The sequence below is a fragment of the Convolutriloba macropyga genome, chromosome 2 (genome assembly GCF_964194025.1).
Source record: "Convolutriloba macropyga chromosome 2, txConMacr16.3, whole genome shotgun sequence".
Classification (NCBI taxonomy): domain Eukaryota; kingdom Metazoa; phylum Xenacoelomorpha; order Acoela; family Convolutidae; genus Convolutriloba; species Convolutriloba macropyga.
This window is the reverse complement of record NC_134469.1, coordinates 66,146,252-66,169,301: the sequence shown is the minus strand read 5'-3', so window position 1 is coordinate 66,169,301 and position 23,050 is coordinate 66,146,252. Positions and strand designations below refer to the sequence as shown.

Sequence of the window (23,050 nt, the reverse complement as noted above, 5' to 3'; positions counted from 1 at the left end):
TCCTGGTCTCGATTGTTTTGAACGTTGTCTTTTATGTGTTTTTGTAAACTTGACTCCGACAACTCAGAATTCAACTTAATTACGCAGACTTTTTCGTCCGGCATGGTCAGATTAGTAAAATAATCAAAACTTATAAAACTTGATCTAAAAACTTGATCAAAGACGATTCAAACGTACAAAAATAAATCTGATCGAAAACGATTTGATCGCACGGGCTAAAGTCTGAAAAGAGAAGACTTCAGACGCATGCAAAATGCGTTAGAAAAGACTTTTCACAGGAACAAATATCAGGTCAAAGCAAACTCGAACGACAAAAATATGATCCGAGATCACTTCGTACGCAAAGCAAAAAACCCCTCATTGTTGCAATATTTACACTTGCAAATGTAAACTTCAGCTTATTCACGACCCTTGTTAAAGACTAGGTTCATAAATGCATGTGGTTAATTGAGACACTAAGCAAATGCACTTCCAATTTGGTTGCAGTTTGGAAATATTGAGCAAACGTGACAAGATTGTGTCACTGTTGTCCACAACCACCGTCAAACTATCCACTCCGTCACTGTTGTCCACGGTTGCTCATTAATGATACCGTTGTCAAATGTATTGGTAACTTACCATTCTGAGGCAAATTTGAAAAAGATTTGCTTGTTTTCATGGTTGTGCAGACACTCAAGTACCATACAAATCATGAAAGATTGTCAAGAAAACCCTCCACTTTTTCAAGAAAATTTAAACGCTAAATTGTAATATTTGTGATGTTTTTTTCACACTTCTTCCCAAGAACAAGTCATTGTTTATCAGAATTTAGTCGAACCAAATTTATTCTTCACTGTATTGGCAGTTATTTTTTGTTTTGATTAAACAGCAATGTCGGTTTTGTTCTGTGCATAAGAGTTCTTGAGGGACATCGTGCAATGAATTTAATCTATCATTCTAAAGCAAAGAATAGAATTCACAGAAAAACTCCTTTTAAGAAGTTGGTGTGATAGCCGAGAGGTAAGGTGTGTGAATCACACGCCAATGATTGAGAGTTCAATCCCCTGCCTCCGTGAAGCTGTCTGTGTAAGGATAAGCTCTTACTTAACCATAGCTTCAGGTTGACCATAGCCTGACCAATGTTGGCTGCAATAATGGTACCACGTGAAAGTTTCCGACGCAAAAAAAGTGGCCAAAGTCACCAAAAAAGAGCACTGATGCTCATAAAAAGAACAGTCTGAAATGTGGGGAATAATAAGAAAAAGGGCAGCTGAGAACAGGCTACTGTAGGCCTAACGCTGTTCCGCTGCGATTGCGCAGGAACCAAATTATATTATTATATAAGTTGTTATACCAGTTGAAAACTGGTTATAATGAAACTATTTAACTGGAAAATTCATCCGATCAGAAAATTAATTTTCCTAAAAGTTTCTGTAGTAAATATGATTTTTAAAAAATAAATTCGTTGAATAAGAAACTAACTAAAGAAAAAAATTAAAATTGAAACAAGAAATCGTTTGAAACAAGCAAAAATAGTTTTGGACTGAAAGCGTTTCCTCAAGAAACAGTACGCTGTGAATAAATTGTCCTTCCCGTAATAATAGGCAGGGAATTTCAACCCCGTTTTTTATTTCAAACAGTGTTTTCAAAACATTTTGAGTTGGAAACCTTGAATTGTAACAATTTGAAGCCTATAGAATCAACATGCAAAATCTGGCGCCATTACTTTTGAATCACTCGACTGTAAGAAGACTAAATAATGCAGCCGTTGAACTCTATTCAATTGTTCAATAATCCAAAAAATCAATTTAAAAAATGTTTATATGAGTTTAATTTTCAAAAAAAGTTAGGACGCTGAAATAGTATTGTTTCTGTCGAGGTAAACACGTTGAAAATTTTTTGATAATGCTATTTCATCGGACATCTGTTTTGTTTGAGTTGAATATCAAAATATATTTTGGTAATTTTTCATGAACAGAAAAATGTACGGCAATCGTTCATATTTTTAATTTGCTAATCTTTTCGACCGAGCTAAAGCTGCCTACAACCTCAGAAAAACTTGAAACTTAGAAAAGAATTTTTGCACTTGAAATTTGTTTACATATAATAAAATTTTTAGGTATTTAAATTATTTTCTGTGAGATAAACCGAAGAAATGAGAACCAAATAGTTTAAAAGGAAGGGTCTGTCATATCTGAAGACTCTATGTTTTATAAAAGTGCATAAAACCATTTACAAAGAAAACTTTTTGGAGCAAATGATGGCGATTTTATTAAATCTGAACCAATTACATCTCAATATTAGACAAAATGAAATTTTAAGCAGCTCACTAGATATTTTTCAATTTGCCTAAATGTAAAATATAAACAATGCTCTTGAAAAGTTTTACGTGAAATGATTATCTGGATGGATTTCTCGTTATTTGGCAAATTATTCTGAATGGTTCCGGAATTGGGAAAGGTAGATAAAATCGAAAATTATTGAAGTTGATTGAAAGTTTTGTAATTTTTGACAACAGTATGGCATTAGAGCTGTGCATTACTAAAGCTAAGTTATGCCTTTAGAGTTATGGTAGCTATAGAGCAGAATGGCTTGTTAATTTGACTTTTGGTTTTAATCTTAATCTATTTGCTGCAGTGTTAGGCTATTTTTTTTTTTACAGATGAGCACACATTTCAGCAAAAAAATGTCATTCTCCAAATGCTAAGTTTTCAAAATGGTATCGAACAGCACAAAAATGGAAGCGTCCGACTGTAAAATAAGATCTGCTTTTTTTGTTCTGAAATACAAATCTTTGACTTAAGCTGGCAGAGAAAAATAAAGTGTTAAATGTTAAAAAATTTGGTTGAATGACACGTTTATAATAAAAAAATTTTTATAAGCGATTTTTTTGTAGAAATCATTCCTAGTAGAGAGCAAAAAAACCTGTCTATCGTTGTGATACAAAAAAGATACCAGATTATAATCGCCGATAGATCAACCATTCTGATGTCAAAAAAATTGAGTAATGAAGGTTTTTGTGAGAAAATTGGTCTTATTTAAACGTGGCAGCTGCTCAAGGATTTTTAAAATTTTTTGTCTCAAATTGTTACAAAGTGGTGACAATTTTAGAAGCTTTCCGATAACTATTATCCTTGCAAAGAGTTTCATAAATAATTGATGTGTTTACATTTAATTAGAAACATGTCACGGAGAAATTAAAATTTTCCGAAATATCTTTATTGCTTTATTTTGTTCGTTATTCACTTTCCAGTGTTTTGCAAATTTTCATGTGAATATTTGCTTATTTGTGATTCTTAAGGTATTATGTAAAGGTATTTTGCCAAAAAAAACTAAGCATGGCAACCATTCAAAATTATAAACTTTTCTAGTTCTTTTTTATATTCAAAAATCCTCCAATTTTTGTTCTGCTCTAAAAAGAAAACATTACCTCTAAGCTAACTTTTGCTGGTCGGCAACGGCAGAATTGATGAGTGAAGAGGTTCCTTTGGCGGACGCCAAAACTTTTGAACTATTTCCCAGGTTGAGTTCCCCGTTCAGAAATTGCCCATAGAGCCTTCCAATAATTACGTATGATTAGACCCATCCAGACAATAATCACCCATGATCAGACTTTAGCTCCTTTAAATTTGTTGTCTCGTTGACTGGGTTAATATTGGCCAATTTTTTAAAAGCCTTAAACGGTGATTTTCTTTAAAAAAACAGAATTTTAATAACCATTCCATCATTCAGAATTAGCGTTGCCATTAGCTTTTTATTTCAATTATAAGTAAAAACGGTAATTTATAACAAATCATCAGATTCTTAAAAGATGCAATGTTCCCCAAATTCTTTTAACTGTAATAACTCGCTCTCGAAAAATATGAAGTTCAAAGACTACTTCTTTAAAAATATTCTACGCAGCATTCATTTTCTTTGTTACAAATTACAAATCAACTGAAAAACCGGTTGAAATTATTGCACCCGTCTCCCCAGTGTCTGAACAGTAATAAGAACAATTCGACTCAAGGATTGCTTCTGGCTGACATAATAGATATTTTCTGTGCTATAGTTCCTAAGAGGATTTTGGAGAAGGCAGAAGACAACGTGCCTCTGCCCCACTATGTGACAGTGGGCATCATTGTGATAGTTCTCGGGGTTGTCCTCATGGGTCTCTACTTCCTGTGCTGTAAATTCCTAAAGAAGAAGAAGAAGGGCAAGAAGAACGAGAAGAAAGGGCTCCTGGGCAAGGGGGGCACCGGGGGAGATTTGCAGTTTGGGCAGCAGCCACTGGGGCAGGAGGACGATGAGGACGAGGCCGAAGAAGTGGATGAGAAGGAAAAGGAGGAATCGGAGGAAAAACAACAATTTCTTGGTTAATGCCATTCATGAGTTCCTGTAATCAAATATTCTGCTGATTTTCTTCATAATTTTAATTCTTAGCTTTCGTGTGGCGTTAAGGTTGGTTTAAAGAAAAGCGTAATTTTCATCGAAAAAGTCATGAAAAGCAACAACCTGTATTGAAAAAAAATCAGCATATTTATTATACCGTTATTAATACAAGCTACTTCAAAATAAATATATGTTGCGAGGTAGGTTGTCGAAATCCTAGTTACGCACATCTTTTGCATCGTGAAAGGTTAACATCTGGGCTCGATTAGGCCATGTCTTAGCTTTCCATGTACAAAATTGATACATTTTTTCAGAAATTTTGAATGTTTTCCACTATCAATCAATCGGGATATATGTTATATGATATAATGTTATATGTTATAATCTGGCCTATTGGCTCCCAGTTATAGACCTCGAAATTTAAAACGATACACGGTCTTTTCATATCTTCAGATTTAAACCTATAAGTGAGGTGAGTTGGTAAGACGGTGTATTTATTTTTGTGTAGGTAACTTGAACTACACAGTGGACTATGACTTCACCTCTAACCAGCTGACTGTGGGCATCATCAAGGCCACAGACCTGGTGGGCATGGACATGAGTGGAACTAGTGACCCTTATGTGAAGATATACCTCATGCCAGACAAGAAGAAAAAACAGGAGACCAAAGTGCACAGGAAGACACTCAATCCCATCTTTAATGAGAGTTTCCAGTTTAAGGTACTCAACCCAGTTGAACCTAGTAGTTTTATTTTACAATAACAAAGGACCCGGTTTGACTGAAAATTAGACCAATTCAAACAGAGAATACAAAAATGTATCCACTCTGGCCCAAATTTGCTAAATTTGTTCAAGCATTTATTCTTTTTGTTTCCCGCGTAAAACACAGGGGGTAGCTAATATGCACTTGCACAAAATTTCCAACCCCCAAATGCCGAACAATGTAAAAGTAGATGTGTCAAAATACTGTTTCTACCAATTTTTTTTCGCCTATACTACTGTCCAAAATTTTTTTTTCATTTTAAACATGAGCTGTTTCTGAGTAGATTTGAATACAAATTCATGAAAACGAAACGATTGGAAATAAATTTGCTGGTCTCCGAAATTTTTCGACCACCAAATAAGAAGAAAATTTTACGTTATACGCAAAAAATGTAGAAATAAAGTGAAACACTTTTTCATTTGTAAAAAAAAAATGTATAACAACCAATCAAAAGCCGAAAACAAACTGTCACATTTAAAGTTAGAACCGATTCAAATTTGATCAATCTAATGTTTGCAGTAAATTCCTCACTCACAGTACAGAAACAATAAATTTATAGAATTGTTTACCAAAATTTGACCAAAATACTCTTCTCGAACTGCTAGAAATCTAAAAATTGAAGCTTTGTTTTAATTTGATTTTTGAAATTATTCAATTTTTTTTGTTTCTTTGCAACACACGCAACTTGTATCATCATCAGATAATGGATTTGTCTTAAAAATTTTTTCTGAGCACCTATTGCCGTTCTGATCCGTTCTGCTCTCTTCTATCTCTTACAGTTTTAAGTTTTCGAAAAAAGCAGAAGAATTATGTTGTGTACTTTTGAAACTTTGAAACTCAAGTTCGTACAAAAATTTTACTCTGTTTACGACAGATGTGACGATAGAATCTATTTAGAGCTAATTCAAGAAAAAGTTTCTGTGGAGCAAAATATTGCATGTTTTTCATTAGGTAGAAATATCAGTGAAAGAAGTTTAATTTGGAAACAAAATTGGCCTTCAAAAATTGAGAGATTTTCTTTAATTCACCTTTCGGCTTTCAGGAGAATCCAGTTAGTTTGTAGTTGTTCTAAAAAACCTCCATTTAAAACATCAAAGGAAAATTAATTAGTTCTGAATAAAGCATTGAAGAAAAACGCTTTGTACCAAATTTATTAAGTATAGCCAAACCGTATAAACCATTACTCATACGGAAGATTGCAAAAAATGCACTTCTCTCTGGTATTTTCATTTCAGTTAAGCCCCAAAGTTTACAGAGTCAAAATATCTCGTATTGAAATTTCTTTTGGCATAGCCAACTTAGTGCAAAAACTAGCTGTAAATTAAAGGCGAATCGTTTCAAAATTGATTAATTTATTAATAGCCACACAGCAATAGCTGGGGCTATTATTGGCCTTCTCTTGGTTTTTTACAATTCAAAGAATTTGTATTGTATTGGGGCGCTGCCTTTTTTTTACGATCTGTTCACACATTTGCATGATTTATGATGTCAAATTGGAGCAGTGAAATTGGTCACGCCGAAACAGGAAGTGGAGTGAAAAAGCGAGTGGTTTTGCGACTTGAAATTTTTTCGCTCGAACTTTAAGTAGAGCGACAAAACGATGTTTGAACAAAAAATTGCTTTCTCACTAGTGGTTTTTTGTCCACACGCGGCAATTTCACTTAGATTTTGACTGTTTTGTCGATTTTTTTTGATCGATTTTTTTTTCTAAATGGTTGTCCCAATCGATTCATAGTTCATTCTAGGCCTAGTTTTTGGTTCGAACTAAGTTTCAATTTACCGTTTTTCTGTTTTTTTTTAAATTTTAATCTGATTCTTTTTTTAGAAATAGTATTTTCAATTCACTCGTAGTCCGTTCCAAGTCTAGTTATTTTGTTTAGTCGTTAAAAATTCTTTGAATTATACGTAAGGACTCGTCCTGCTAAGTTTTTTCTTTTCTTTGTCAAGATTTTTGTTACGAGCTTATGACGTCACAACCACTTCAAATCTGCTTTTTGTTCATTCGTTCATGAAATTTCAACCGAATAGCGTGAGTGACGTCATTTTTTGGTCTTAGTGGAGCGGGTTTTTTGTTCAATCGCGTGATTAAGTTCTTGGTCACACTCGACTTACCTCACTCCCAAAAATAACCTCCTCATTTTGAAATTGACTTTTATTTACTTTAATTCAAAGAGATAATGGGTGTGTGTCACTCAAAATGAAGGTTATTTGAGAGCAGCTAATAGAGGAAGCAATAACTTATACATATACAGATTCCTAATTAAAATATAACATTCTCAGCCTTCAATGAAAAGACTATTTTTTGGTCTGTGTTTTTACTGTTTTTGTAGACTGCAGATCTACGAAGCTATTGCGGCTATTTTCTGGCAATCTGCCAGCTATGTTTACACTTCTACGCGTACTTCTCTCTCTCTCTCTCTCTCTCTCTCTCTCTCTCTTCTCTCTCTCTCTCTCTCTCTCTCTCTCTCTCTCTCCAAGGAAAGTTTGCATTAAAATTTATGCATTAACAATAATAATTGTTGAAAAATAAATTTAATTTTCGATATAAGTAGCATCAGTGTTACGTACACAGATATTAATCGTCAAAATAAGCACTAAAAATTTCAATTCCAAATTGCTACGGTTGTGTAGATATTTAGTCTATTCTCCAACATTTTTCAAATCAAAAATGAAAATAGAGTGCACTGGTTTCTTGAAATCAAATTTAGTGTAAAATTTTGACACTATGTGGCTGCTATATGGCCATCTATGATCCAAAACGGCTTCCGTGTCACACTTTCAATAGATATGTATGCCTTTCCAAATAGTTTTTTCTTGTGTAAGTAACTATATACTAAATTTTTAGATAATAGAAAAATTAATTCTTGGGTTATGACACTAAGTACAAAGGCTCGAGCAGACAAAAATGCGTAGGTGACTATGGAGATCTTCAGCACTTCATACATAATACAGATAGATTCACCACATTTTTCTCTTCATTCAACTTGTGATAATTGGCCTGCTAATTGAATTTCATAAAAGTGAACTAGTTTATATAGTGCTTATTTACCCCCACCAAACTTTGGAGCAATCTAATTGGAACGCGCGAAAATTTGTTATAAATAAGCTTGATTGAAAAGCTGTTTGAACTGTTTACTTGTTTAGTAAAAAGGTCATTTGTTCACTTTATGACGTTTGTCTCAATAAAATAACAAACTGAAAGCTAATAATTATTACTTCAGGTTCTGTTCATAGTAAACAATCAACCTTATAGCTTCAATTACTAACCCTTCATTTTTGTTGTGATTGACGCAAGAAAGAACAAAATAAATCATTCGTGCAATATCTTTAGCTATAGGCTTACGCTGCTCTTCTGGTCATATTTTTATGCTTTGGTTGTATCCTGACCGTTCAGATGACTTTTTGCTCAAACTATTTAATTCAGTGACAAATAAAGTGAAACAGAGGCCATTTTTGGGAGGTCTAAGCGGTCGCAACTACTGTAAAAATAGACCAGTACTTGATTGGAACCAGCATCTCTTAATTGCAAACCACGTGTGCTAATCAATACACCAACAACTGATCTTAAGTTCTCGCACAATTATACCTAGAACATATAATACGGATATGGTATTGGAACAAGAACTCATATCGTTTTCTAGTTCAATTTGAATTTTAATTCTTGCAGTTCATTTTTGATCTTGACTTTAATCTGTTCATATATATAAACAGGATACTGTCCGTTCACGCTATGAACAATTTTAGTAATTCCGGTGTACTACGTAATCAACTCGTTATTACTTTTTTGCTGTTTCTGAACCAACTTGTATTTCATTTCATTCCTCTCAATTGGGTTCCTTCAACTCAGTTGATAATTCAATCCTAATTAAACACTCTACAAAATATTACCTAAAAATCAAAATATTAATTCGCGAAGCGATCTCCAACTAACATAGTAGTGAAATAGCGTTTAGGTAACCAGAATAGGCAAACGCGACGCAAACTTCCGCTTGAGTTTTGAAAACAACACTTGCATCGCAACATGCTGGCCTAGACAATCACATTGCAGATTGCTAAACTTGAGACTGAATAATTGGGATATAAATTCACTCTAACAAGAAGACCAAAACAACAGCGATTTAGACAATTCCCCTCCAAATACACCTCAGAGAATAAGATCTTTTCTTGGATCTGTTGACTCTTAGCAAATTCATACCAAATCTGGCACAACTTTGTCATTCACTAAAACAATTACTACGAAAATCTCATAGGTTTGTTTGGACTGAAAATCAAAAACAAAACACAAAAGACGGGTGGAAACCAACTGCATTTGCCTCTCTCTTTCTAGTTAGTACAGAAAAAGGTTACAGTGTTGAGGAAACAGAGCTCTTGGGAATTGTATGGTCCAGCGAAAGCTTTAAATATTAATTATACGGCAAAGACTTAACTGTAATTACATATCATCGTGCATTTATCTCTTTTCAAAGAAAATAGATCAAACAATAGGCTTTCACGGTGGATTGATAGACTAACTCCCTACAACATTACAATCGAATACATGCCAGGAGCAGAAAAAGGCTTAGTTAACTACATTTCTCAAAACTTATTTGCATAGGCAAAAAAGTTTCTCTATACGACGAACATTATGTAGTTGCAACTATTTCAAAATCCTGACAATTATTCAAAGACATCATTACACCAAATTTTCAGTTTTCCAAAATTTCAGTACAATGTTACACTGCAGTTTACACAATCAAAGTTCAAATAAAGATATTGCAGCACAATATACATCCCTTACAATAATCAAAACACCATTCAGTAATAAGTCAACGGCATCTCATATACCAGATAAAAAATCATTTATTGCCAATTACGTCACAATTAAACATTTTCAATAATCACTTATACTAAATTGACACACGTCACTTGCACCGCCATCGCAAAAACTACTTTACACAAACAGGTTCGCACTACGCATTAAGCCTAAAATTAAATAAGTTTCCATTGTTAAAATGAATTCAAATACCCTGAAAAACTCACTCACTAAAAATGTGAACAGTCTTTACAATTAAGACCAATAAGCACCGTATCGGAAACGAGGTCGACAAAACAACTATATTTACAGAACAACCAAATTTACCACGTTTTTTGCTTAAAACTTTTTTAGTAACAGTCATTCAAAACCGCATTTTGCTATAAAATTAAAAACGCCACAAGGAAGATCAGCAAAGAATTCAACACAAAGTCGAACCAGAGCAACTCTCAATTCTGAATTAAATTCAGTCAACTCTGCGACAAACACAACACCCGGGAAATATAATGCTTCCCGTGACACAACACCTTCCACCAAGACTCTGGATGCAGCTGAAGTTCATTGTCTGACTGACATTGTAAACTAAATCTATGGTAAGAAATTTTTAGCCATTCTTGCTGGTAAAGATGCAGTTACGATAGAAGTGGGAGATTGCGTCATCGGCATCGACAAAACCCGACTCAAAAAATCAGCCCATATATCCACTCATTGACAGATGTCTTTGCATCGACGAGTGTCTTGCTATACCAAGGGCAACAAGGGAAGCTCTACTGGAAGGCCCAAAATCAACACATCAAGGCAACCTAGCAATGATTTCGCTAGCACACCATTGTTGTTGGCCATATATCCACCGGGACACATTAGCAAAGGCTATAGGGTGCAAAGCGGGCAGATATAGTGGTAAGAATTTTAAAAACACTGATTCGGCGCAGCATATGGTTGCCAAGAACTAAGTGTAAAAAACCAGACGAAGAAGTTCAGATAGATTTTGGAGGTCTTGTTTTGAACAAAAAAAGAAAAGAACAAAACTTTCTAATGGTAGTCGATAGATGTTCTAAGTGCCTTGCCGTTGAATTACTAAAAGAAGCGTTGGGTTCAAACGTCATAAAGTTTCTAAGCTATATATATATATATATATATATATATATATATATACATATATATATATATATATATATATTTATATATATATATATATAAATATATAGATATATATATATATATATATATATATATATATATATATATACAATCACGGTGTGCCACTATAAATTAGAACAGTCAAAAATAACTGCTTGACAGGAAAAACATTTTAAGATGTTTGCACAGAACAAAACATTGAAGCAACTATGAAAGCTCATCGAAATAAGCAATTTAATCTGCAACATGTAGCAAATGCAGTTATTCAAAAAATAAGAAAAAAAGCGGAAAAACCACAGACTTACCCTATTCGAGAGATAGTTCTGCAGAAAGTTTAATACAACAATCTCTAATAAAGTAGCAAAATCAGATAGTAAAAATCTTAGCCCTAATAAATTAATTCATTTTTATAGTTTTATTTAGATGAGGATACATTACAGAGACGATGGTATCTTACCGATGAACATGGGGATGACACGGACTTTTGCAACAACTTTTAAGTCGAGAAGACCATTTGAGCCACAAATGTCAAAGCCTATGAACGTCAAGCACAAACGCAGGACGATGAGACCCGTTTAGTCTGGTCAGAGGGCATTTCCCTCCCAATCCACTGAACAGAGATATTTATACAATCAAAATCGCAAAAAATTAATGTAAATCGTAGACAAAAGCCTATTTGGATGGCCTCTGAAGAGCTTGTTCCTGCAATCACAGTCGGGAAAATAAGCTCGAAAACAAGCGTCATCAAAGACCCTGAAAATTGGAGAATCAAGAAAAGCAAACAGACAGATGACGTCAGCATCGTTTCTTCGCGCTCTTGCATCTCAATTTCCAGTAATGTTTCGAGAGCACTGAAAATGAGGATCCCAAAAAGAAACCCTAATCACAAAGAAGCGTTCCGAAATAGGCAAGATCTCACTCAAATACATTTCTGTCCACAACAACCAATCGCAGTGCCACTTACTCAGCCCACAGCCACATCGTCATCAGCTCTGCAATTAACACCAATGTTGCCAAAAAGTCATCGTTCGGCCCTGACAAATAGTGACAAATTGGACACCGAAACAACGTCTGTTAGACGAAGCAAGCACAAAAACAAGAAAAAGCAGCAATCAAAAAATTCAAACAATTATTGAAATGATCCATAGCACAGAAGGCTACAATTGTCCAAATCGAAAAAATAGCCCAATTCAATCAATCGTAATTAAACGTTTCTTCAACCTACAAATCTGAAGTGTTTATCGCGACGCGATCTCCAACTAATGCCGCAGTTAAAAAATTTAAGTAACCAGAATTGACAAACGTGACGCAAACTCCCGCTTGAGTTTTAAATACAGCACTTGCAGTGCAATCTAATCAACTAGATAGTAGAGCGTCTTGTCAGTCTATGTCGAGCTCTTTTTATGCACAATTTACAAAAAACTGCAGCAACCAATTGTGAAAACAAACTGTTACTAAAATACTGAAACAATATAAATACTAAAAAATAAGCTTGAAAACAAGCGTCATCAAAGAGCCAAAAAAGGCAGAAGTACGCGTCAAAATTTCCGACATAGACAATTTCGGAAAAACGACAGGCGATCAACAACAATCCAATGAAAAAACTCTGGAGCAGAAATTAACCAACCGCAAGAATGACGTGCTCAGAAAAAATTGGAGAAGCAAGAAAAGCAAACAGGCAGATGACGTCAGCATCGTTTCTTCGCGCTCTTGCATCTCATTTTCCAGTAATGTTTCCAGAACACTAAAATGAGGATCCCAAAAAGAAGCCCTAATTACCATGAAGCATTCTAAAATAGGCCAGATCTCACTCAAATAAATTTCAGTCCGCAACAGCCAATCGCAGTGCCACTTACTCAGCCCACAGCCACATCGTCATCGGTTCCGCAATTAACCCCAATAATGCCAATAAGTAATCGTTCGGCCCCAACAAATAATGATACATCGGACTCCGAATCAACGTCTGTTAGACAAAGCAATAAAAAAAAGCAAGAAAAGTAGCATCAACAAATTCAAACTATTATTGAAAAGATCGATTGCACGAAAGGCTACAATAGTCCAATTCGAATCACGAGCCCAACTTTTATCGGTACTTGCTCCCCTTGCAACCCAAACGAGCGTTGGACCTGAAATTCGTATCCGAATCTCCGAAGCCGTAGGGAAATGACGGTTTATGAAGCCGAAACGATATCGGGGCAATATCTCATATCGTTTCCTATTTAACTTTTTATTTAACTTCTGTAGGTCCTTGTTTGATCTGATTTTAATCTGTTCATATATATATATATACATATATATATATATATATATCTTTATATATATATATATATATATATATATATATATATATATAGGTATATATATATATATTTATCTATATATATATATATATATATATATATATATATAAACATATATATATATATATATATATATATATATATATATATATATATACAGGATACTGTATGTTCACACTATAAACAAATTTAGTATTTCCGCTGTACTACGTGAGCAGCTCTTGATTAATTTTTTGCTATTTGTAAACCAATTTGTGTTCTTCTGATTTTCGTTCCCTAAATCAATCCTATTTAAACGCTCTTCAACCCACAAATTTAAAGTGTTTATCGCGACGCGATCTCCAACTAACGCCGGAGTTAAAAAGAATTTAGGTAACCAGAATTGACAAACGCGACGCAAACTCCCGCTTGAGTTTTGAATACAGCACTTGCAGTGCAATCTAATCAACTGGATAGTAGAGCGTCTTGTCAGTCTATGTCGAGCTCTTTTTATGCACAATTTACAAAAAACTGCAGCAACCAATTGTGAAAACAAACTGTTACTAAAATACTAAAATTGTTACTAAAACATAATGATGAAGTCGTTTCTCCGCCATGATGCAGCTCGTTGCTCCAAAAATTTTTCGATTGATTAACCTCCCTCTGCAGTAAGAATTTTATAGCACTAAACTTTTATTTGATATTTTGCCATTGATTTTTGATACTATTTCCCCCCGCAAAATATAGTTGTTTTGGATGAAGTAACCGATATCTTAACGGAAGTTATAGCGGGCGATGCAAGCTATTTTACAAGCGGTAAGACGTAAGAAATGAACAGAACGTACAAAATTGTACAAAACAGACCGCGCAATTTTGCTGAAAGGGCCAGAAGAGTGAAAAATATAACTCAGGAAGGCCCTTAGACTGCCATAGTTTCCCTTGACAAGCATGCAAAATTTACACTTGGGTGTAGTTATTGTATACTTTTCCAAAATTCATAGTGTTATTTTTCCTTCCCCATTTTTTCACGGGCTTTCTGATAAGATGACTGGAAAACAAACGGTATGAGCCTCCAAAGCTATTTTTATCCAGTGAATCAATTTATCAATTTTTTGGTCTGAGGGAAATGGAGGTGGCAACTAAACAAAAATGTTTGTGTTCACAGCAGAAACACACACAGAAAAATACACAACCCCATACATCCAGCCCCCCCCCTCCACCAGAAATTCATACACACCAACCCACCCTTCCACCCTCACACACATACACACGCCAGTCGAACTCCAATGGGTATCTTGCATTTAAGGCACATCTTGGTAGATTCATGCAAGATCTTGCAACATAACCGACCGATGATTGCAGTGGACAGTCGATGACACAATTGAATATGAAAGTAACTATTTTTTGTGGCGATTTTTTCAAACTCATTTGTAACTAATTTATGCATATTGCAGGTTCCCTTCGCGGAGATTGGAGGTCAGACTCTGGTGTTGGCTGTGTATGACTTTGACCGTTTCTCCAAACACGACATGATTGGCCAAATTAAGCTCAACCTGAACTCGATTGACCTCGGACAGACGTTTGAGACAACCAAGTCCCTTAGTCCCCCCGATGACGACAAGGAATACCTCGGTACGTCCACTATTGATACCACTCTTTTTCACAAATTGGATTCCTCAATAAGGATGATGCTACTGTAGGAGCATGGGGTGGAGGTTGGATATGTTGTGTTTTTTTACACGGAAGACATCCTGAGTGGAAAACACTGCCTACGGGCTGATATTAAACGAGCTGAGCTATTGCCTAATTATGATTGAATAAAAACGGGAATTCATCTGGCCATGAGTAATTTTGAGTTCCAACGTACGGAAATCTGAACATTGGTCTGGACAAAGTTTTGATAAGAGGTAAATTTGAACTGAAGATATCGAAAATCTTATAAGGCATCGCTTTGTGTGAAAAAAACATTGGGCAACGGCCAGTTCGGAGTCGGGGCCAAGATCGCAAGATAATGGACAATGAAATGCAAAAAATCTGATCATAGGTGATATTAGATCTGGAACGGCCCGAGTAAAAGTCAGTTCTCTATGAATCATTATGAACAGATGTCTTTTGACACAGTTTTAGTGCCCTTTTGAATTAGACTTTACAAATCTCATGCGATCTTACAGCCTTATTTTGTATACCTGCAAGATAATATCGCCACTCTACCGTTTCTAAAAAAAATACGAGGTTTGCAATAATTGACAGGGTCGTATGGAACGTTATTTTTTAAAACTGTTAAGGTAAACACTCCGAAAAATTTACTCCATAATAACACTCCAAAAAAGGATAATTGCTGCCAGAGCTTCAATACTACGGAAAGACCAATAACTAACAGGCCAAGTTGACTTATTTGCGCGTAAACTTTTTGAAAACTTTAGAGCTGGTTTAAATATGACGGGAATAAAAAGAGAGCTGCACTGCTTGGTAAGTTCGAGCAACAGAACAAAATTTTAAGAGACCGTTTTGTCGTGTACGAATTAATACACTATGGACTAGAACATGACGGCTGATTCACTTCTGGTAGTAATATGCAAAATAAGCAAAGAATACTGAAGCAATACAGGCTGCTCTTCACAGTACTGACGCGAAAAGTTGGAAGCGTAAAAAAGACTTGAATAAATACTAGTGGGCTCCATGAATGACCAAGGAATTTATTCTTAGCTAGTCATAAGACTAGTGATAAACATTTGTTTTAATTTGGTTAGCACTAAGAGACATTACTGTTAATACTAAAAACGAGACGCCCACTGCATTTTTCCTTAAAGAACTCAACCTTAACTGATGCTTTATCCTTCTTTAGCCTCTTCTAATTAATTTTTCCATCCTTAAATATTTTCCTTTAGTTTAAACTTATAAATTAGATAAATTTATAAAGTACTTGGCGAGTATGTTGTGAGCCAGACAGAAACTTATACTAAATTGCAATTATAGTTGCGTATTAATATTTAATTCGGGTTGTCGTGTTGGTGACAAGCACTGAGTGAAAGAATAACTAAAAAATAACTAAAAATCTATTTTTCGCGAAATGACTTCTAACATAGCGAATTGCTTGCACATTCATAAGACAGCTAAGTATTCTTTCTCAATTTTCAAGCATTTTTAAATTGCTCTTTCAATTATTGAATTGTATTTGCTGACAACAAAAAGCAAAATTCATCGAATTGATTGTCCAACGAATATCATTTTCGAACAGTCAGATTTGTGAATTTTCTTTTTTTTTACTTTCACGCTTTAAGCAAAAAATTTAAAAATAGAAACAAATTGAAGCTTAGATTAGACATCCTTTGAGCCGCATAGCTGCAATTTCATAAAGAATTGCTACGTGTTTTATATGCAGAACCAAAAACTTGTTTATTATCTGATTTTAACTCATTTTGGCTCAAAATGCTTGAATAAAAATCTTGTTATTTTTCAACAATTAAATCAATAAATTTTTCTTGAGAACGGTTTTCTGGTAAAAGTTTTGGATATGCCACCCAGTTTTGAGCACTCATAATTTGATAATAAACGATTGTGACTCAGAAGAAACTTCAATAGTTTTCAAATCGACGTTTTTTGAATAAACAGAGAAAAATTGAGTGATTGAATTTTCCGCTTGTTGGTTAGCACTCAGGTCAGTCCAAAATTAATTTTGTGTTCGGTTGGGCTCATTGCAGATAAGATTTTCAACAGTCAGAAGTTTGGTCAAGGATTTTGACAAACGCCGAATGTTTTAATCAAGTTTAATCGAAGGCCGTCTAATTAATTTACTGGATTCAAATAATTTTGCATGATATTTTTGTGTTCACTTCTTCTAGTAATACGCAAATTAAGCAACAGATACTGAAACAGTACGGGTTGCTCTTCACAGTACTGACGCGAAAAGTCGGAAGCGTAAAAATGACTTGAATAAATACTAGTGGGCTCCATGAATGACCTAGGAATTGATTCACTGCTAGTCATAAGACTAGTGATTAACATTTGTTTTAATTTGGTTAGCACTAAGAGACATTACTGTTGATGACAAAAACGAGACCCCCACTGCATTATTTATTGAAGACCTCAACCTTAACTGGTGCTTTATTCATCTTTAGACTCTTCTAATTAATTTTTTTTATCCTCAACTATTTTCCTTTAGATTAAACGAGCAATTTATAAAGTACTTGGCGAGTATGTTGTGAGCCAGACAGAAAGTTATACTAAATTGCACTTATAGTTGCGTATTAATATTTAATTCGGGTTGTCGTGTTGGTGACAAGCACTGAGTGAAAGAATAACTAAAAAATAACTAAAAATCTATTTTCGCGAAATGACTTCTAACATAGCGAATTGCTTGAACATTCATATGACAGCTAAGTATTTTTTCCCAATTTTTAAGCATTTTTAAATTGCTCTTTGAATTATTGAATTGTATTTGCTGACCAAAAAAAGCTAAATTCATCGAAATGATTGTACAATGAATTTCATTTTCGAACAGTCAGATATCAGATATAACTTTGTGAATTTTCTTTTTTTTTTACTTTCACGCTTTAAAAAACTAGAAAATTTTCACGCTTTAAAAGCAGAAAATTCAAAACTAGAAACAAATTGAAGCTTAGATTAGACATCTTTTGAGCCGCATAGCTGCAATTTGGAAAAAATTGCTAGGTGTTTTTTACGCAGAACCAAAAACTTGTTTATTATCTGATTTTAATTCATTTTGGCTCAAAATGCTTGAATAAAAATCTTGTTATTTTTCGCCAATTAAATCAATAAATTTTTCTTGAGAACGGTATTTTGGTTAAAGTTTTGGATATGCCACCCAGTTTTGAGCACCCATAATTCGATAATAAACGATTGTGACTCAGAAGGAATTTCAATAGTTTTGAAATCGACGTTTTTTGTTTAAACAGAGAAAAATTGAGTGATTGAAATTTCCGCTCGTTGGTTAGCACTCAAGTCAGTCCATTATTAATTTTGTGTGAGGTTGGGCTCATTGCAGATAGGATTTTCAACAGTCAGAAGTTTGGTCAGTGATTGTGACAAACGCCGAATGTTTTAATCAAGTTCAATCGAAGGCCGTCTAATTAATTTACTGGATTTACTCGATTAAAAAATATGATGTTTGCAATAATTGACAGGGTCGTATGGAACGTTAATTTTTAAAAATGGTAAGTAAACACTCCGAAAAATTTACTCCATAATAACACTCCAAAAAAGGATAGTTGCTGCCAGAGCTTCAATACTACGGAAAGACCAATAACTAACAGGCCAAGTTGACTCATTTGCGCGTCAACTTTTTGAAAACCTTAGAACTGGTTTAAATGTGACGGGAATAAAAAAGAGCTGCGCTGCTTGGTATGTTCGAGCAACAGAACAAAATTTTAGGAGACCGTTTTGTCGTGTACTAATTAATACACTATGGACTAGATCATGACGACTGATTCACTTCTGGTAGTAATATGCAAAATAAGCAAACGATACTGAAGCAATACAGTTTGCTCTGCACAGTACTGAAGCGAAAAGTCCGAAGCGAAAAAATGACTTGAATAAATACTAGCGGGCTCCATGAATGACCTAGGAATTCGAATACTTTTGCATGATTTTTTTTGGGTTCATGATGTTTTTGGTAAAAACCTTTTTGTTTCACAGGTCAAAAGTCAGACGAAGTCCACCTAAAAAATTGGTAAAAGTTTGTTTAGAGATCGGAAAGCTATTTCATAACGAAAATCACAAAATCAATCAAAAATATCCTCACAGCTGCAATTTCATCGAAAACTAAAAAAAATTCTTTTCAAAATGATGTCTTGGGTCAAAAACTTGAATAATAACAATTAAAACAAGCTCTAAAGGATTGGAATAACATATCTGAAGATTGTAGTTCAGATTGAGCTAAAATAATTTCCAATTAAAAAGTTTCTTGAATCATTTGAAGCAGATTGTAAAGACCGGACGTCGTAAGTGGCCTTCAGTTGAAAATTTTTGAGTTTTAAAAACTCCAATTACATAAAGACGTTGGCATTTTTTATCGGTCTAAGAACTGTATCTATCATTCTGTCTGTACACTATTTTACAGTTATGTGAATAAATAAATTGTGTCATACTTTCCGGCCGGAAATTCAATCAGCGGGTTTAAGAACTTCTAAGGCAATATGATCTCATCAACAGGTCGCCATTTTCTGTACCTAGCTGTTTGTTTCTCCTATCTTAGAAACCTATAAATTGTTAACACGATGATTGTGATGATTGTTGCTGCTTTTATGTTAGGTGACCTCTGTTTCTCTCTCCGCTATGTACCCAAGGCAGGCAAGTTGACAGTGAACGTGCTGGAGGCAAAGAACCTTAAGAAGATGGACGTGGGTGGGTTGTCTGACCCTTTTGTGAAGATAGAGCTGATGCAGAATGGAAAGAGGCTGAAGAAGAAGAAGACAACCATTAAGAAGAGGACTTTGAATCCCTACTTCAACGAGAGCTTCCTCTTTGAAGTACCTTTTGAACAGATCAGGCAAGATGATTATACCAATATCGGTTGAGGTTTCTGATCATTTTCACATAAATAAATTAAAGAGTTGAAGGAGCGGAGTACAATCGAAATGAGTAAAAATTATTGTAATTATTGGGATCTCTCCCGTAATGAGTGGAGGGCTGAAGAAATTCCGCTAAAAGTCGTTTTGAGCGGATTTACGACAACGAGCAAAATCTGAAAAATTCCCCTCATTCCACTCAGAATTCAGCCCTTTCAGTTAATTTGTTAATAACATTTTTTTTAGCTCATTCCACTTTTTCTAACGGTTTTTCGCCGCTCGTTCTGCTTAATCTTAACTTTTTGTGTCCCAAATCCGGTAAAGATACAAGCAAATTCAAAATTTGCAATGATGCAATAACTGTTGCAACTCTGGGAACTAAATCAGCTACATCCACCATTTTCAGTTTTAAGTTAAAGAAGAAGAAACTAATTGTGGCACAAGTTTCATAACCAATTCTTAAATCATACAAAACTCGGAAAACTTTTTCGGCAAGGATATCATGCAGAGTAATCGGAGAAATTTGACAGTCTCGTAACAATAGTGGACCTCATATTTGAGAAATAGTTGTTGTTGTTTTCGGTTCCTGAAAAGTAACTAGAAAAAACTACAAAAACTCATAAAAAGTAGTTCCGTTAATGATATATATTTTACTTTTTTTTCACGGACAACTCAGACACATTTGATCATTTCAATTGTTGTCAAAGGTATTTTCACTATTTTTCCCAACGTAGGTGAAAATCATATGTACCAAAACGAATGCCTTTAGTTGATAGTGTGTTGTTGTTTGAAACAATTCTTAGCCCTGAGTCCGAAAGCAAGGTGAATAATTTTAGAAAAAATTAGATTGTTTTTTTTTTCTGGAAATGCTTCTGTTACGTTTTTAAACGTTCATGTCAGCTATTTGGTTTAATGCCATCGATAAACCAGCAGGTTAAGATTTAATAATGAAGCCTACAGCTGGTTCTTTAGCGCGTTTCAAGTCCAGAAAGTTTAATGCTTTGAATACGTCTTGTGTTCACCAAAATTGCTACCATTGGCATCTTTGTCGAAAAATTGTAAAAAATTGATATAAATTGATAATAATAATAAAATTAAATCAAAAATGAACTATTTGGGGGATGGTAAGGAATAATATAAATTGAACCTCAAATCTCGATTTCTTTTCGAAATAGTCGTTATTGTTGATGAACTAAAACAAACACGTTGTCTTTGACTGGAAAATTGCTAAGTGCGCAAAAAATAGTTTCTTATCGAGGAAACCACTTGGTTTTTCATCCCATGCTCCAAAAGTTCTATGTAGGTGAGTGATTGTTTTTCACTGGTTACTTTTTACAAGGTAATTCTAATTTTTAGAAATTCTATTTTCTAGTGTAATTTGAAATATTAAATAATTTGCATGATTCAAATCAAGCTAAAGCAAAATTTTGTTTCCTCGATAAGAGGAACTTTTCATTTCTACAGACATCAAATCTCAAATTTTTGAAAATAACAATGAACGTTATACAAGGTGACCGAACACGACAAAATGTTACTTTTCTTCATTTTTATCACTTCAAAAACATTTTCGTTATTCAGTTGATATACGCTAGATCTCAATATGCTGCTTCATTTACACATCATGCCTACAATTTTTTTGCTACAAAGATTTATCGTATTTTTTGCTGCAGCATAAGCGGAATGTTTGTCTTGAAAGGTGAATAGTTAACTTTCAAGAGCCTTATAAGTTGAATGGTTAAATTGTAACAACTTTTAGGTCAAATGGTTGACTTGTAAGAATTGGCAAGTTTTTGGAAGAAAAAGTTACAAGGCGATGCATCACCACAAGTTAAACATTCAAATTCCACACGGTTATTTTTGTTTGGTTCTTAATTTGCTCCTACGCTCAAATACAAGAATTTTATTTCTTGGTTATTTGGTTCGAGGTCTGTCAAAAACACAAAAAAAATTGCTTTTAGTTTTTTTAGTTCGCTCAACTTCAAAACCGGCTGTCACTAATTTTTTAAACTGGCAAACTAAAACTAGTAGAAAACAAAACATATTATCTAAACCATTTCTCATTAAGAACTTACGAAAGCATCGTTTCATTATTTTTTTTTATAAAATGCAATACAATGTATCTACTCATTTTGCAGCGAAGACGTTTCTTGTAACGTTTTTTAAAATTTTGAAAAGTTTAAAAGTTTTTTACACAATAGAGGTTCTGTTTTGCGTTCTCTGATATTTACCGAGTAATTTTTTCAAGTCTTCTGGGTCTCCAATTTTAAGCATTTTTTCTATTTCTGATATTTTTTTCACCTGAGCAAACGCCTCTTTTAAACAACTAATACTTGAAAATTTTGTTCTTTCGTACAGTGAAAACTGTATATGAGAGCTGGAGAGAGACTTTCACAATGATCATACTACAAGATAAGTTTTACACTAAGAATTACTGCACCAGCTCAAACTATGACGTTAAGAAACATATAGAAATATATATATTTAGACCGTGCAATCTTGATCGTGTTATAAACAAATTTTGATTTTCTAGGCCTATAAATTAGTGAAAACAAAATTTACATCGGTTTGCGCAAACTTTGATACAAATGTTTTCTGCTACTGAGCATGACATTTTTCAAATAATCTGCTTATTTTCTAAGCAATTTGGCACTGATTGCTTATAAAAGTTCGAGCAGAACCAAGAAAGTTTCCATGAATTGTATCCAGTCTTAATAGTCCCTTGACCACAGTAATACATAAATCATCACTCTTTTATTCAAAGCACAGAAGAGCTCGATGCCATGTCATTGCACTCGAATGTTCTTTTAGGTCCATTTATAGTCAAAAATAAACAATATTGGCCTAGCTCCACTCGCGGTTGTATCTAAAGCATTGCATACGCAATTTTAGTCGAGCAGTTTTCTGGAGACAGCTGGGACTGGGGGATGCAGTTGCTTGCGATAACTTTCGGCCAAAGCATTTTATCGACAATTTCATAACAACATGAGCTCAATTCTGTAATTGATTTTATTGTCAGAAAGGTTTTTTGGCATCATTGCAGTTCTTCAATGGGCTCAGTTTTACAGCTTGTTGACTAATTATTTAAGTTACTTGAAACTCCCTTTCTTGAAACTATCCCTTTTCTTCCGTGCTCAGTAGCAGCAATTTTCCAGACAGTCTTGGATCTGTGTGCTTGAAGTATTTTCCTCCGATAAAACTA

General features: G+C 34.3%; 1 protein-coding gene across 6 annotated transcripts in view; it reads left to right on the top strand.

Annotated features, from left to right (window-relative positions):
- Positions 1-23,050, top strand: part of LOC142334616 (synaptotagmin-1-like) — a 48,024-nt gene that overhangs the window by 24,163 nt on the left and 811 nt on the right. For all 6 annotated transcript variants that reach the window (XM_075382796.1, XM_075382791.1, XM_075382792.1 and 3 more), the window contains exons 3-6: positions 4,031-4,333; positions 4,859-5,070; positions 14,779-14,956; positions 19,595-19,832. In XM_075382796.1, the coding sequence (XP_075238911.1) occupies positions 4,031-4,333; positions 4,859-5,070; positions 14,779-14,956; positions 19,595-19,832 (931 nt within the window). The remainder of the gene's footprint in view (positions 1-4,030; positions 4,334-4,858; positions 5,071-14,778; positions 14,957-19,594; positions 19,833-23,050) is intronic.